The 16,708-nt window shown below is 45.7% G+C and overlaps 1 protein-coding gene and 1 long non-coding RNA gene across 11 annotated transcripts; one reads left to right on the top strand and one right to left on the bottom strand.

Annotated features, from left to right (window-relative positions):
* Positions 1-7,544: 7,544 nt before the first annotated feature.
* LOC135388507 (uncharacterized) lies at positions 7,545-15,737 on the top strand. Of its 10 annotated transcripts, none has more exons than XR_010421434.1 (8): positions 7,545-7,588; positions 8,034-8,482; positions 8,712-8,865; positions 8,940-9,101; positions 9,225-9,422; positions 14,409-14,441; positions 14,872-14,986; positions 15,480-15,737. XR_010421434.1 is itself a non-coding variant. In XM_064618091.1 (8 exons), the coding sequence occupies exons 6-8, from the start codon at positions 9,276-9,278 to the stop codon at positions 15,672-15,674; spliced, it is 375 nt and encodes a 124-aa protein (XP_064474161.1). In that variant the 5' UTR covers positions 7,545-7,588; positions 8,034-8,102; positions 8,192-8,482; positions 8,712-8,865; positions 8,940-9,101; positions 9,225-9,275; the 3' UTR covers positions 15,675-15,737. The 10 variants fall into 10 exon arrangements, 5 of the variants coding, with proteins under 5 accessions (XP_064474161.1, XP_064474158.1, XP_064474162.1 ...); XR_010421433.1 differs by having other exon boundaries at positions 14,869-14,986; XM_064618091.1 differs by lacking the exon at positions 14,872-14,986 and having other exon boundaries at positions 8,034-8,102; positions 8,192-8,482.
* LOC135388508 (uncharacterized) lies at positions 8,862-9,422 on the bottom strand. Its single transcript, XR_010421438.1, has 3 exons — positions 9,261-9,422; positions 8,955-9,173; positions 8,862-8,881 (listed from the first exon to the last, which is right to left on the bottom strand). It is a non-coding gene; the product is annotated as an uncharacterized LOC135388508 (long non-coding RNA).
* Positions 15,738-16,708: the final 971 nt, after the last annotated feature.

Below are 16,708 nucleotides of genomic sequence, written 5' to 3'. Positions count from 1 at the left end.
TGACCATTATTCCTGTAAATTGATTAGTGGCAATTACATGGCTGTCTCCTTTCTACATAACACTTTGAGGAGCACACTGCAATGGATAGTACATTACAGGAAATTTGACATTAACGGGACTGCTGCACCGATCTGCATACATGTCCCTTTCATGGATATCGTCGTCTAAGAATTCCTCCGACACAGACACAATAAGCATACCTCCCATTACGATTTCCTGTAGGACGAAGCATGAAAATGCCGCTACTTCCACATCGTCTCGCGCGTCTCGCGGTCCGCCATTTTGAGCGCAGGGTAACTCTAGCCATTCGAAAATTTCGGTCAGAGGCGGCTACTCTGGAGTCACGTGATGATAAAGGCTTTGACGTCATTACCCAACTACTGGCCCAGCAAACCAAAGTCCATACGTGCAACGATCGTTGAATCGCGAGTTGCGACGATGCGTCCTTTCACTGGACGAGCGGCTATCCCCGAAAAATCTTCGAAAAACAACCAACTTGGCCACCCCAGTGAAGTCCCTGTGGGCTCCCATGAATCTCCCCAAGGAGAAAGTTGGGATCATCGTGCGTGCGTCGTCCGTAGTAATGCCGTGCAGCTAGCATGCAGGGAGCGCTCGTTCCTCAGCCGTTCCTCCAGCGCATTCGTTCCTCAGAGTGACACACACATTCGTGACTCAGAGTCCATTCGCTAGTAGCGAATGGGACCGTACGAACGTACAGACATTTGCCTAGGGAACCCAGTCACCTGTTCGCAAGTCTGTACAGCAACGTACGCTGCTAGCGTGTCACTCCGAAGAAGGAATGCGCCGGTGCGTGTTCACTAAACTTGTGTCCAGCATTGTACTCAGAAATGATGTTTCACTACCACAATGATTGCGACGCTATTCCCATCTCCAACCATGAACTCCACTTTCAGTAAGATGCAGGGAATTTATGCACACACCTAATATCTTGAAAAACTGTCATGTCAACTGTTGCATTAAAAAAGTAAAAAATAACCTGGAACAAATAACACGACAAAATGTCCGTGTCCTCAGGTTTCTTTTCGTACAACAGGAGTCGAACAGTCGTGCTTTTCAGCACATTCTTTGTAGTTGACGAACAGATACAAGACATGAGTAAAAATATGTGAGAGCAGAAGCATAAGGCTAATGCCTCTGTGGTGACCGCATGAACTTACAAATGCAGCTAAGTAACTTAAGGAACCATAGCTCACTAATCTACTCACCTCATAAATGAATCATAAAATTTTGTTTTTCTGTGCACAGCTTCACATCTGCGATAGAACGTGCTTGTCTGCAGAAGCCATATATATACAGGGTGTCCCAGAAAACGTGTCACTGAATTATAATAAAAAAAACTACACCACCTAGAGTCATGCGGTCAACGGCATTTGTTCTTACTGGGTTTTTGCCACCTCCTCATGTGAATGTCGTGTAACGTAAGTATAATAATGTAAATTTTTGCGAGCTTATTCGGAAATTTGCCCAGCAAAGGTCACTTTTTTACCCCACCATTGTGAAGAGCGTGTCTAATTTAGTCAAATTAATGATAATTGACAGGGATATTCAGAAGCTATCCCATCGGAAAAAATAGCCGATAACATCATGCTCTACGGAGGTCGCACAGAATAGCGCACGATGAATTTTTCAGCGCAATCTTTGTCAGTCCGACGAAAGGAGGTTGGAAACCCAGCCCTCCCCGACATCGCAGAAAGAGATAAAACATGCACGGCTTATCACGTCCGACTTTCGCTGGGATAATGCTTTCCCTCTACCAATTTTAGGAACTGTTACTTTTTCTACTATCACTCTGTGGGCTGGCTTCGGAACCCCCTTTCGTCGCACTGAGAGCGATTGCGCTCAAAAACTCATCGCGCGCTATGGTCCGGTACTCCGAAAAGCATGATATTCGGCTATTTTTTCCGATGGGATAGCTCGTGAATATCACTGTGAATTATCATGAATTTGAGTGAATTCGGCACGCTGTTGATTGGCGGGGTAAAAAAGTGACCTTTACTTGGCAAATTTCCGAGTTCAGTTCGCAAATATTTACATAATTAAACGTGGAGTACATGACATTCACATTAGGAGGTGGCAAAAACCTAATAAGAACAAATGCTGTTGACCGCATGATTCTAGGTGGCGTAGTTTTTTTTATTATAATTCAATGACACGTTTTCTGGGACACCCTGTATATATATATTCACCTTGACAGTTTAATAAGATTTTAAAGCACCAGCTCGGTTAAAATAGTATCACTTGTATTAAAAGTATGCAAATGTTACGAAGCACGCGAAATGTGGATAAACTAGAATGGTGTTCAGTAAGTAGTACTACCAGCAACACGTGAACATGTGCATTTTTCTACACAAATTTATTGGAACGGTCGTGCAACTGTTTTTCCCTGGCGACAATGTCATCTGCTGAATGCAGATCCCATTGAAATGTATGGCGCTCGTTATTCAAGGATCAGAAAACGGTCCGTGTGAACCCCACCTTAGAAGATTTTTTGAGAAGCTACAAACGTTTTGACCCATGCACAAAATCTGCCTCCAAAAGCTTCTTGGAGGAAATAACAGGTGATTACATCATTAGCGGTTTTGCAAAGTTATCTTGCAACGGTTGTTCCTGGTATACTTTATGTGGGCACTCCGACTACACTTTCTCACAATGAGGCATTTCAAAACTTTTAGAAAACTACTTGCTCAATACAGAGGGGTCGAAGAAATGTGCGAGGTGATATCACAATCAAACACTCTGCTAAGAGGTACACCGCATGACTGTTCACGTATTTCTTATTCCCCAATCACTCGAAATTACAGTTTGAGGCATCATCGCCTTTAAGGAACCTGGTTTGGCGATGCTCCGCCACTTTCAAGTTGTCTTTCGTCGCGATGACCTGTAATGCTTCGTTGGATCTTTTCCGTAGCATGTCCGAGCCACGACTTTATGATGTCTTCCACTTGCGCTTCTGTTGCTCGCTTCGCACGTGGGTTTCGTAGTACAGATTCTGAAATAAACATGGCATGCAATCATTAAATGTACTACGAAAGCGAGTGAGAAAAATGGAAGAGTGAAAGAGAAGCGAGTGCATGACGTGTTCGTCGCAATTTACTTGAGCCACTGAAATTCACATTGAAAGCCATGCCTATATGGTACAGTGAAAACATGCATGGGTGAAGGAATGTTCGAATATACAAAATTCAAGATCAACACTAGTGCAACGCAAGGCAAGAACAGGCAAGAAATGCAATGCTTTTATCTACCTCAACTTCATGTGGATCATAGATGTTCCAGCAGGTGCCAGCAGGTGTGCCACGATAAATGTTCTGTGGTGCAGGCGAGCTGGTGCATTGTAACGCAACGAAGAACCCGAGACAAGGAACAAAAAGGAAGCAGGCACACACACACGTCCTCAAACGCAGCAAATCTTTTAATGACACAAAACATCTACAATCCCATGTTTTTGAAAAGGTGCGTGACCCGGCTTGGAGAGTTTTAGCTGCGTTCAATTAAGCTCCCCACTCATCATCTCAGAATAAATTTGTTCTTGTTAGCTGAGTTCAAGGACATTAGGTCCAAGGGCAACTGTGTTAGCGTTCCCTGTGTTACACCTCTCCACCCATTAGGATGTTATTGGGAGTGTAGGTGTTTTGTGCCATTAAAGGTGTATAGAGGGCCATCCAAAAAATTTCAGATTAAGACATCTGATGAAAGTGTGTGTGTCATTATACCGAATAGCGCGAAAGGTTTTGATGTGTGCAATTTGTTTACCAGAAAAAAACTCGCATAAACATAGCTCCGCGCCTTCACCCTTAACTCGCCACTCCAGCTATAACGAGGATGAGGAGGTATGATGGCACGTCACCGATGGCGGCATAAGGAGACTCGTTCTGGTTTGCCGGTCAGTGGGGTTCAGCGCCTTGTCCCTTTGCCGCCGTAAACCTGTTTTGCCAGTTTTCCCGGAGAATTGGGATAGAAGGAGCGGCCGAAGCATTACCGAGCAAGGAGAAAGGATTTATCAGAACCCCGCACAGCCGAGTAGCAGACGACAGCGGAGTAGCAGACAACATTTCTCTAGGCCAATCAGCAAGCGTTCTCCTTATAGCGTCAGCGCGAGGTTCCAGGCAGATCACAGGCTGGTACTGCTCTTCACCACCGTTCCGCACGGTCGCTTTTTGCGGCGTATTGTAAATTCAATTTCTGCGATAGTTATGACTCTGTGGTGTAAATTACTTCGCATGGTGCATCTTACTGGCCTACTTAACAGTTTTATAGGAAGAAAACTGGGTGTTAAAAATGACTTCTGCGCTGCTTTAAAGGGTTTGCTGTATTTGTGAAAATGTGTGTGTGTGCGCGTTTCCTTTTGCTCCTTATCTCAGGTTTTTTCTCATTTTAAGCAAGGTACATTTAAGTTTGTTTCTTATGCTACACACGGCAGTATTAATCTTAGGACTTCACTATGCATTGGCATGATCAGCGAAAATTGTTGGAAGTTAGTCAGCTATTGCTAAGAGCCAGTCCCATCAAACGTAAAAAGTCTTCAATGTGTTAATTTTGAGAAGGTTGTGACGGCGTTGTGGAAGGCACCATAACGACAACTAAGGTACAGTCAAGCTCATTTACAAGGAATGCTCTTCTAAGGAAAAAAACGTTATAAAGATACCACTTGCATTTTCGCACTGCCCCCAAAAGCTTTGTTGTATATTGAAACATTTACAGCGACACTGAGTGTAAAAATATCCTTGCGCATGTCATTATGCTGTGTGGGGCCTCAACGTCATATGTACCTAGTTTTTTAGAAATGTTCAATGGCTATAGTAAGAACTGCTGAATCTTATTATGACATGTTGAGCATATGTTTGTAACATATTAGTCTTAGTGAACATTTGCAGGAATTTGCACTATCGGTAATTGTGAATTTAGTTTGGTCTGTGGTGATCAGCTGCACATTTTAAAATCATCTATACGCATGTGTGGCAACAACAATGACGTACCGTGACCAGAAAGGTGGTCAGAACCTTCTTTCAATAGACCGCTGGTTCGCTACGCATGAAAGATTAGCTATGCTACGGCATTATATACATTCTTTTTTCTCCTGACAAACGAAATTCTGAAATAAAATATGCCAGATAACTGTGATTCATACTGTATATCGTTACTACCAGATATCAAACAAGATTTCATTAGATACATACTAATGATGATTCTGCAAACATTCAGAGCGCTGAAATTGTGCTTTCCTTTGCCCCCTTTGTAGCTGAAATACTTTGCCACATTGTCAGACATGAGATGTTGAAGGATCCGTCTCGCAGTGTCCCCTTCACCTGCACCCCCATACCTCACGAGAACGCTTTCCTAAAACAGCGAGTTAATATGAGTGCACAAACAAGAGAACGGTAATGCTATGATTGATGCGTAGCTACATCAAAATTGTGCATGCAGAACACATGCACCATGGTGTGGAACGTACCAAGTCGACTCTTTCTGGTGCTGAAATAAGACTGGCCGTCAAACTCGAGGAATTCTTCAAGGTCCTCGTACGATTTTCAAAAGGTCATCGTTTCCAGCCTGTTCTCTTGGTGCAGTTGCTAGCTTGGATAATATCAGGTCTAGCACTGCAGTGTGATGCTCCTGAGTGAGCTTAATTGTGTGAATCATCTTCAGGGCTTGAGACTGAAATGCTTCACAATATTCTGATTATTAAAAGCAGCAATTCAACAATAACAGTTTCATTTCTCCAATATGTAAGATGACCAGAGAGCAAAACTGAGAATGTTATCGGTTGGCTTCGGCTGTCAGTTAAGCTTGGCTAACGTCGATCATTGTTTTCAGTTGGGCTCCCTGATGAATTGATGTGTTCGAAATAAACGCAAGAATGCTGACAAAGCCCTCTGTATGTGTGTCTACACAACAGTCCATGCAGTTATTGTGTGACACTATTACTGGGGTCTTCTTACCGCTTCTGTTTTGATACACATGTGACAATTGCTCTGTATGGGTAAACGAACCATAACATTAGTTTCTTGCATCATGCACCTAATCGAAAAAAAAAAAAACATGCAGACGTGGACTTTTTGCTTACGCGTGCAGTGCTCATTTGCAGATATTCCAGATGTCGTTGACGAAGCTCTGGAACGTGTATCCCCTGCAGGAGAAGCAACTCAACCAATAATGAGTAGAGTATAGCAAGTGGGAAAGCTATGACAGATCAAATATTGAAGAGTTTAAGGAAGGAGTGATAATTTAGGATATCACATGATCCAACCACTGCAACCTTGTGCTGAAGAATGATAACGTACCCCTCTCAGACGCATCAAGAACATGGTCCACTGAACGGCGGACGTTTGTACCTATTGAGGAGGTGCCAAATTGATGTCAGATGTTTTGCGCTTGGAATAAATGACAAAAATTCAAGGCAGAGTTACTGACCTGATATATGTACTAAGTAGACAGTGTACTGTACATTGTCCAGCATGTCCAGCATAACAGTCTTGGAATTATTACTTACTTGCTACAATTTTACTGCAAGCATAATAATAAAAAGGCAATGAGCTAGAGGTAATAATATGTACTCTTTTTGTTGTTAGCTGTGCAACAGAGTTTTAAAAACATAAAACGTACGCACCATGCACAGGACGGAAGAGACGTGTGTCACAGTAAGCACTTGCTCCATCTGACTGACTTGCGCTGGCACTGTGTATGTCTGTAAGCCATTATGGTGGATTGAGTTGATGTCAGCGAAATGCATTAGTGCAATTTAAACCTACCACGTAGTGGTGCCTGTGAGAGTTGACTGGGCCTGGCTGAGTGAAACTGGGCATGCTGGATAGGCTGACTCACTCGATGAGGTTGATTTTGGTCAGTGTCTCTTGTTTGGTGAACGGGAGCTCTCAGGCTGGCAGGGACCCCATATGAATCTGTAGGCTGTAGGCAACCTGTAATTTTTGTTGATGGGCTTCGTTAATTTCGTTCTCAGGACAGCAAAAGAAAAAAAAAATTCATGAGAAAGTACTCATATGGTTCCTCCCTACCACGGTGAAGAACTGAAAAGCAGGAGGACCCGGTGTGACTCATAGCAGAACGAGGAACGTTGGATGAAATTTCAACAAACATAGATTGCCAAATATATCAGTGTTGAAGAAAAAAGACTGATCTCACAGAGTGTAGCTTCAGGTGACGGGGACGGCTGGCATGGTGCAAAATGTTCCATGTTCTCTTTTGTGGCACGCATGACGCTGCGTAATGTGATTGCTTAGTGAAGAACACGCACCAGGGAGACCCCTCTCTACCTACCATTATCTGTTTTTACCATAGAGATAATATAGGAAGACTCTAGAGAACGGCCTTGGCGCGCGGCCAATGCTTTCTCCCTACCGCGGGGTGTGCCCACCTGCGCGCGGCCAGCGGAGGCATAGACAGCGTTGCCAGACCTCTTTTTGCACGCTAAATGTTAGCGGAGTACTCGTTTTTGAGGGCAACAATGCGGATCTCTATGGCAACGTAAGTGAGAACGCCTCGGGCGTGGCGTTCGTCTGCTCCGGTCTGCTCTCATGGCCTCCGCATTGCTCGCCGAGCAGGAAATATGTAAGCATACACCTATCAGTTGTTGTTTGCATGCATGCATGATGCAGACGTTTGTCGTCGTACCTTTGGGCAATTGCGTTGAACGGCTTCTTTTGGATTAATAGCTTGTATCGTGGCGTAAAAGGATAACTTGTTGCACACAGTGAGGCCTAGCGAATAGCATGTAATGTGGATATATGACCGTTTAAGTGTTCGAACAAAGAAAGGTGTGTTTCCGAACTGTGCGTTTCCTCGAAAGGCCTTTATTTGCCGTGGTTGTTGGTCATTAACAGGGACAACAGGCGAAATTCGTGATAAATGTTACTGCAGGTGTATCACCCCTACCCTGTTCCGCCGTTTGCGCGTTATAACAATGCAACAATGTAGGAAAGCGTCGTAAACTGTTAGTGTTTTCATCAAGGCACACAGGTATATGTAAGAAGAAAAAATAAATTTTGGGTCGCAGGTCCACTTGGGGCGAGCGAAGACGACGACGATTTAGGGCATCTACTGATTGCGGAACAAGATTTGTTTCGTGAGCATCTGCCTCACTTGGGCACCACGACTTGCTTCTGTAATTCTTCGACTATGTTCTCTTAATCTGATGCCAGCATACTTTTGCAGGATCACTTTCGCCAGTGAAATTATGTGATCAGGCTCCTCTGCATAGTGCTGGCACAGTGGTAGCTTGTCACCGTGTGTTAGGATGAAGTGGTTAAACGATTTCAAAACGATCACCCGCACTACAAGCTTCACAGACCTCAATTTCTCGAGACGAAAGGTCTGGTCTGCTCAGCGCAACACAGGAGACGTGTAACAAAGGAGGATGGTTTAACCAGCCCTGCATTGTCCCTGAGCATGATGAGAACACTTGATGTCTCGTCATCTAGGAGTGTGTCCAAACAACCATTACAGGTGAGTTTTGAGGAGACAATTCTAACAACATATCCTTCAATATAGGCAACAATGTCCTCGCTGAACCTGCTGAGTCTGGATGATTCCCCGTAGTCATGGTCAGCACACTGTAGAAGGGCACAGATGTTGTCCTCTGCAGGAACTTCTGCAGTGGGAGTCTCCTCACCTGCACTTTCCTCCCTTCGCGGCTTGCCCTGGTGACCGAGTGTCTCTATGCCTTCCACTGTAGGCGCGACATTCGCAGAGCTTGGGGCCTGAACTTCAGCGTGTATCAGAAGCTTCCTGTAGGCATGACGGAATTGGGAAGCTGATGGGTTGTTATTCCATCCTCCTCTTTGCCTGATGCAGCTGAAGAACAGTTCCAAGTGGTCATGGCTGAGGCGGTACGTAGTGATGTAACTAGGGGAGTGCAAGGGAGTAATATAATTTGTTCAAACATACTGTTTTCTGATTCTAGACCTCTACATGTTACCTGCATGCGCCCGCCTGGAACAGCGCTTCTGCCAGCTGTGCAACACTTTTTAGCGTAAAGGCCACGCTGATGACTGACATGCGTCTCCCATGCTGAGCAGCTAGCTCCCCGGATGGAAGTCGCAGTGTCATCATTCTTGACGACAATGTAAGCATCCTTTTTCCTTGCTGGGAAATTGTTCCATTGCGAAGTGGTGCCTTAAATCCTTTGCCAATGGGACTGTGCGAATTAAGCAAATCAAATGCTCTGTAAAAGATGTTCATGCTTTAGCTTTAGTGGCCACAGTCATGAAACTGAAAGGCCTACTCATCTACGTCGGCAATGAACGAAGCGGTTGCGTCACTTCCTTCAAATTCGGTCAATCCCAGGAGCCGTGCGTGGGTCAGGGCTTTGCTCACGGATGAACTTAGAGTCTGCGCTGCAAGGCGGACCTTCATGATCTGGCGGCCAAACTCAATATGGGATCTGGTGAGCTTGTTTGCTGCTCTGATGCCCTCCTTCTCTTGGAGTTGCTGCAGCCTTTCAATAAAGGCCCACCTGATTGTCTAAGAAGGGTGAAAGTATACTTAAATTTGTTGGCAGGCAAGAGAGAAACTGAAATGGAAGCTAGGTGTACTGCATTCAAATGCAGAAAAGTGAGCTCAACTTATGCATAATGCTGGAACGTGGAGGGACCAGAAAAAAACTCGTCCATCCTTGTTCCCACATTATTCACAAGGGACAGTTGGTAGTATTGTCATCCTATTTGCTTACTCCATAGTGGCTGCTCTGTAACACCTTGTGATCCCCAAACAGGTTCCTGAGCAGTTTAAAGGGATAGTCGCATCCGGAAGCGTGTTCCGGAACTGTTATGGTCACGTTCCCTGTCGTTCATAATGTACGCCGGCAAATCTTCTCCGCACAAATCCACTTGGTTGACTCAGAAACGATTTTTAAATGTTCGCGCTTCCGGCGCGCACGGCAATCCCCGCAAGGCGCCGACACTGGATGACGTCACCCGGATAAACCAACCATCAGGAGGCGCTCCTTTCCGCCGGAGTTCGGTGTGTGTCTGAGCGTGCGTCTGACCCTTTTCCTTGTTGTCTTGTCGCGTTTGCTTTGAAGTACTTTGAACCACAGCGTGTGCCCTAGGATTTCACGCCGTTGACGTGCGATGTCACAGTCAGGAAATCGGTGCTACGTGCCCGGGTGCACAAAGACTTATAACGAGAATTCAGAGCTTACATTTCACCGACCTCGCAATGGCGAGACGAAACGAAAGTGGGAGGCAGCGATCGCCAGCCACTACTGTGGTGTGGCCCAAGGATTGAATGTTTCACGCGTCGGTTCCTGTCATTTCGCCGACGACGCCTATTTTGATGAAGATGCATTGCAAGTTCGGCTCGGGCCACGGCACAAACGGAAGCGGCTGAAGATTGACGCCGTGCCTACCATATTCGATCAGGAACAAGGGCCTGAACCAGTAACGGAGGTAAGTGACAATCCTGCGTGGTCACAGTTACGCTGCGATGAAAAATATCAGTTGCCACAGTAAACATCATCGCGAACACCTGGCCTCACCGCCGATTGTAACGTCATACCGGCTAGGTACACAAATTATTACAATGATTACAGCATCCTGACGCAGTAGTATGCGTACTCTCGAGAAAAAAGATTGATGTATTGTTGCTGTGCTAATGGTCGCCTGTATTATGCAGGAGTAATAACGTAACACTCCCACATGACAGCGTTATTCTAATGCTATTGCAGCTAGTGGATGTTTCTGCAGTTCATAGTGTAAGCCTGATGGCAGCATTCAGGGATGTGAAAACATCGCAATCTGTGTTTGGCTACGTCCGAGACACTTCACGTTGCATCAGTATTCGACTGCAGCCTTGTTGCTAATTTCTGGCTCTATTTCAGGCGGCAGCAAGCACGTCGACGGAATCAACTGGATTTGGTATGTTTTGTCAAGCCACGAAAATATTGGAATTCTTTTTGCACGTCCCACAAAATAATGGATATGTACGAGCCCTGAAAATTGTCGAGTTCTGTGAAAGGAATCTTGTGTGATGCGGCTGCCAGTGTTTATAACGTAATGTGGACAGGCAAATAATTGTGCCAGTGAAACAGGGACTGCAAAGGGGAAGATTTATTTGCATAGTCATTTTTATGTTTGTTACTGTACCCGCTAGGCCCTTAACGTGTTCTTTTGTGTGTTAACACTCAAGGCCATATTTCAGATGCGGAGGTCATGGCTGAAGCAAGTGCTGGGGACCCACTTCCCACTTCACGGTGCATCTCACAAGGGGGTTGTCAGCCCCTGATTCCAGGAAGAGGAAAACAAAGGACACAGACTTGCATAGCATATTAGTACACCAGATATGGATCTGACAGCATAAACCCTCTTAACATTCCTGTGGCAGCATACCTGTAACCACCCAGACTTCACACCACATTGATTTAGAACCACAGCACAACATAATAAACCTAAGCTATTTTTTTATTCCCACTCCGTCATACTCCACTGTACAATAAATCGATACAATTATAGGGTCATTCTTTATTCCCGTCACTACACCGCATTGACAATCTGCACAGAGTTCAAAATATTCCCACCTTGGCACTAACTTAGTGCAGTACAGTCTGGATTTGATGCCAGAGCTAATACCGCCACGTGTAGTAGTTTTTGCTGTACAGACGGGTGGACAGTCTGTTGACTGCAACTGGAGATACAGAGTGACAAGACAAAACATCCCCCACACTGCAATGACGAAAAGACGAAAATTTTGCCGACATAGGCACACTACGTGTAAATGAGCCCTTGGTCATCCCCCTTGCCTCCCATCAGAAGTTTTCGAGGATACTCATCAGCATAATTTTCGTCTTGACAACTACAAGTCTCCAGATCCAGCCATCAGTATGCACCAGCTTGTCTCTCTTGTCAAGACACCCAGCCTTGATAAGACGTAGATGGGAACTCTTTCCTGATTGCTCGGACAACGCATCCAGGAACCTGTCGTCTGTTCCTTGGACCAAGGTATCCCCAGACCCATCTTGTGAATGACGAGTATGCCGTGAACCTCAGGCAACTGGAAAAGACAACTCCACATGACATTTCTTTTTGTTTAGCATCATATCTTGTGGGCATTTGCATACCTGCCAAATCTCCCGCAGTCTTGGGAAGACAATGGCCAGAACAGACACTATCCCAACCTTGGAGTCCAAAGCCTGTGCATTCCTTCCTTAGTTCCAGGGTCTCTTGCAATTTGAATGTGGAAGGTTAGCAGGTGTGCAACGTAGTACAACAGAAAAATGTCCGCCTTTCAGGATGAGCCCGATTCCAACTGCTAACTCCCTCCCAAACCAGTTTCCCTCCAATTTCGGCAAAATCCATTTTCTCCCAAAATGTGTTACTCTTACATTCTTCAGTAACATGCTTCCCCCCTTCATTGGCACCTCAAATGCTTCTGTTTTCGGAGTTTAAAATTCCCACTGGATATCTGTCAATCAATGAGCTGTTTTGTGTTGCCAATCAGGCCATGGCTAACTGGCATAATTGAGAGCATGTCGAGACTAGCTGAGGCGGCTGTGTTGCTTCACTTTTCCTAATGGAATTGTTGGACTAGGATTCTCTGGATCGTTCCACGGCTGTCGTCCACGCTTATGATTTATGGGGGAAAAACGTGTGTAGGCCAAAAAGCTGCTGAGAATAGTCGCCCTTTTGTATACAGCCCTTGTCCACTTTAGGTGCGACAATAACCAACAACATAACTTTTTTTTTTGCATAACCAACAACACCCGACTAGCACCCGAGTTTACCCTTCCGAACCTTGATGGGGGGTCATTTAAACCGAAAAATTCATTACGGTCGTAATCATATAGCAAACGGGAGAGCACTGCAGCAGGCTTACCTGTGGTCCTGGAGATTGAGTCGCCTAAAATGTTGATCATAGCGGCAGAATTGAGGCGCGTACACCACTAGAAGCTCTCTACGGAGGCAGATGTCCCTGAGTAATGCACTGCACCTGTTATGCACTGCACGGCGGCACTGTTGCACATTTCTACAACCCTGGCAACAGAATGGCAACACAGGCGCTCGTCGGGCTCCTGTGGGTCGCAGACTCCACACAGACACCTGCCGATTTCAACATTCTAAACTGTTTCGCACATCCGACGGCAACCATGCAAAGAGATACGTCACCTAAAAATGTCATCCCGCGGGTTAGCCGCAGCCACATCTCGTGGATGGTCGGCGGGTTCCAGAGGCATTGGGTCCGTAGAGTATGGGTCACCATCCAGCATTAACTCGTCGCCGCTACCGCTAACATGTTCGTCAGAATCTCCCCCAGACAGAGAAACATCACTCTCGTTTTCCGACTCCATGTTTGCTCCCTTCGCTTCGCGATCGCCAAACAGGCGCGCGGCTCGCATTTGCCCAGGGCGCACGCTGATTGGCCTTATCCGGGTGACGTTTGCTCCCACTTTTAGAGAGCGAGGGCGCAAGCATTCCGGTTTCTTTTTCATCGGATTGCGCGAAAAGTACGCCGCGGATCGAAATGGTATTTTCGGGCCCACTTAAGTGGTCGGCAAGGAATTAGAATTCGCATTAGTTTCGAAATTGACCTCGGAGAATGCGACTGTCCCTTTAAGACTGTGTGCAGCATCAAAAATTAGGTGTATGCTCTTGTCAGCATCAGCAGGATGGGAGAAAAATGTGCGAAAGTCCTCTGTGTTGTTGGCATGGATATGGCACCCCAGCAGTCGCCCCATCATAACATTAGACGATAGCCCGTCACAGACGACTGCCACGAATTCGAGCCCACAATTTGTTAGCACCATGATGGCTTCTGTCAGTAGTGTCTTCAGTACTTCCCCAGATAGCCCCTTATTTAGAAAATAGCAGAAGGGTATTTTCCATGGTGATGCGACGCCCACAGCCATAAATACCAAAGAGTCACCTGCTAGGGGCGCATCACCCGTGTCATGGGGTGTGTGGTCCTCCCCAAAATCAACGTAACCAATTAGCCGTCCAGTGGCCTTGTCTACTTCACATTTTTTGCGTATGCTCATTCCATCAAGCATGATTGAGCACAGCTTCTCTCTCCTCTCAGTTGTTTCATGCTTTTTCTTCAGGTGGTCTAAGACTTCCTGCGTGAAGCCAGGCCAAGCACCAATAACCTTTGACCATTCGCGGAGTGTGTCTACAGCTGGCATTGGGAATAGTTTTGAGACATATTTGTAGGCACGAGGTGAATAAAAGTGGAGTGTCATTGCAAATCTCCTAGTTTCTGGGGAATATCTACGGCCTGGCTTTTTCTTTCTCACGTTCTTTGCCCATTCCTTAAGTATCTCTTGTGGCAGTTCCCCAAAGGACTCCAGCTTTGTTTGAGCCTCCTCTGCCAGCAAGTTCTTTTCCTTCAGTTCAGCAATGAGGCTTTTTAGATTTTTAATTTTCTTTTCTCTCCTTTTCAGGGTCAGTTGCAGCCGTCGACGGACACCACGCAGGTACTGGTTCTTCTCTCGAAGTTGTCTCATTCCTGTTCTTGGCGTTGTTTTGCTGTGATAGGTGTGCTCCTTGTGACCCTTGGGTGTGATCGGGCTGCCCTCAGTATCTCTGTTGCTCACAGACACCTGCAAAGTTGCCTGTTGGTTAAGGACAGCATTCCCCAATATTTTGCATTTTAAAATTACCGGTTGTCGTGTAGGCGTGGTTTCATTGCATGTTTCCGGTTGTTGCTGCCCTGCTCTGGGGTCAGGGGACAAAACATCTAGAGAAATGTCCTCAAGTCGTTGTGTTTTGGGATCTGGGCTTTCCTGCTGACACTCCTGAAATGGTAGTAGGAACTGTCGCTGCTCACAGGAATTGGAATGCATTGTTTCGCAGTGGGCTATAGTCACAAAAGCAATTTGTCTGTGTTTTCATGTTTTTCAGCAGCAGAAGAACCTGACAGCAGAAAGCAGCAGGAATAAGAAATGACATACAGACATATACTCACTGCTTTCCGCTTTTGTGGCAGCTTACAGTAGGGATGGTCCTCATGGTCAAACAGGTTAGCCTAAAAAATGTTTGCATTTATTTCTACAGCTCGGGTTACATGACGTCACACTGCATAGAATTCACGCTTTGAGAATAGTTATTGGAGCCTTAGCCCCACAAATAGGTATTACATTCTTGAGCACTAGTGAGGCATCATCATCATTATTATTATTAAGAAAGCTCATGTGCTCACAGGCAGTAGGATAGCCGGACTCGGGCTGGGGGTCTGGGCCCGTGGAATACTGCTTTCAGGCCCTTCCTTAGAAAAGAATGAAAAAAATCCTACATGGAAGCAGATGTATGACTTATTGACCAAGCCATTCTTACAAGCAGCGAAACAGGTTGAGGGGGGCTGGTAGTCTCTGCTTCCGCAGCACTTGCCTCGGGCATCTCCTGGATAGAAAATTAAGGCCATTAAAAAGGGAAGGAATCGCACAATCTATAGGCCAAGCCGTCCTACAGGTCTAGTTGGAAAAGCACGTAAGCAAGAATTCATGTCCTTACAGGCAGTGGAACAGCTGGAGAAGGGACGGCGGGCTCTGCTTGCTCAGCACTGGCTTCAAGCATTTCCTGGAAAACATGGAGTGAAGGCAGTCATGCAGGGGGGTGGCTGCACAAACTACTATATGTACTTACCAGGGAAACTGTGTCAGCACCACTTTCATCTTTCATCTGGCTGGCTGGCTGTTACTTGGCTCTAAAAAAGTTCTTCCATTATTATCTCCTTTTGTATCATTTTAAAAGTAATAAAGAATAACCGGATACCTCAGCAGTTCCTGGCCTCACTGTCATAGGGACCGCGTTTGCCTTCAGTTTTGCTGTCTGATGACCAGCGATGAAGCTAGAAGTGTGGAAGTGCCTAGAGCATACTCTCTGACCGCGTGTAGGAACGAGCGATTGCATGTCAAGTGCTTCCAGCCATCGGGAAAGCAGGTGAGGATCCCGCTGAAAACTGCGATAATATGTATCTCAAGATCGTGCCGTAAGTTTCGACAATATTTGTGTGCCTTAGAGTGAACAACGTTTATAGGCGACTGGGCACGCCACAGAAAATGCTTGTGCATGGATCCAGTGGACACTTACTTGTGAAATGACACCCCGCAGGATTTACTCTGCCTCATTTTACATTTCACACAACAGCTGGGCATCTTTCAAGCTGTGTAACTGCAGCGTCCGCGTCTGACAAGTACAAAGCGATGCGATAGCGAAACTACATGCCAGTTCCCTGCTGGTGCTCGATTGAGCCAGAGAACGTTGAGATCGCACTTTGACAGCACTCAGGAACTGAACTTGCAGACTTTTATTGACTTTTATCAACACTTTATTTCTCAATTTTGCACATTTCACCAAAACAGTCACAGATTTGTGACATTTGAACGAGTTTTGAAACAAGAGACGAGAAAGTCAAACTTAGCGGTGAAGCGCGCAGCCAAAGGCAACCCTGTTCATGCTTCCCAAAATGTCAGCGCCCGCGGGGGCACACTTTTCTTGCCGAGTCCGACCCCCCTGGTTTTTACCTCTACATTCTTTATCTCTCTCACTTTTTCTCCCCTTAATCATTTTGACATTTGAAGGGTACCGGAGTAGTCCAACTGACTTCAGTGTATTCATCAACTACACATTAATTTGACCCATCATCATTTACATACGAACAATGCAAACATCTAAGATCTTTAAGATCCTGAATAATCATAACAGCAGCGCGCTTGCTTTGTGTGATCCGTTACTTGACAAA

This window comes from Ornithodoros turicata, chromosome 3 (genome assembly GCF_037126465.1).
Source record: "Ornithodoros turicata isolate Travis chromosome 3, ASM3712646v1, whole genome shotgun sequence".
In the NCBI taxonomy this organism is placed as follows: Eukaryota; Metazoa; Arthropoda; class Arachnida; order Ixodida; family Argasidae; genus Ornithodoros; species Ornithodoros turicata.
Note: the sequence above shows the minus strand (reverse complement) of the source record. Positions and strands in the feature narration are given on the sequence as shown.

Excerpts from the sequence above, each read along its gene's own strand:
- LOC135388507 (XM_064618089.1), top strand. The coding sequence starts at position 9,276 with ATGAACGAAGCGGTTGCGTCACTTCCTTCAAATTCGGTCAATCCCAGG. Across the intron at positions 9,423-14,408 it reads CAAACTCAATATGGGATCTG|GGTCAGTTGCAGCCGTCGAC; the intron begins GTGAGCTTGTTT and ends TCTCCTTTTCAG. Across the intron at positions 14,442-15,479 it reads CGTCGACGGACACCACGCAG|GCAGTGGAACAGCTGGAGAA; the intron begins GTACTGGTTCTT and ends ATGTCCTTACAG.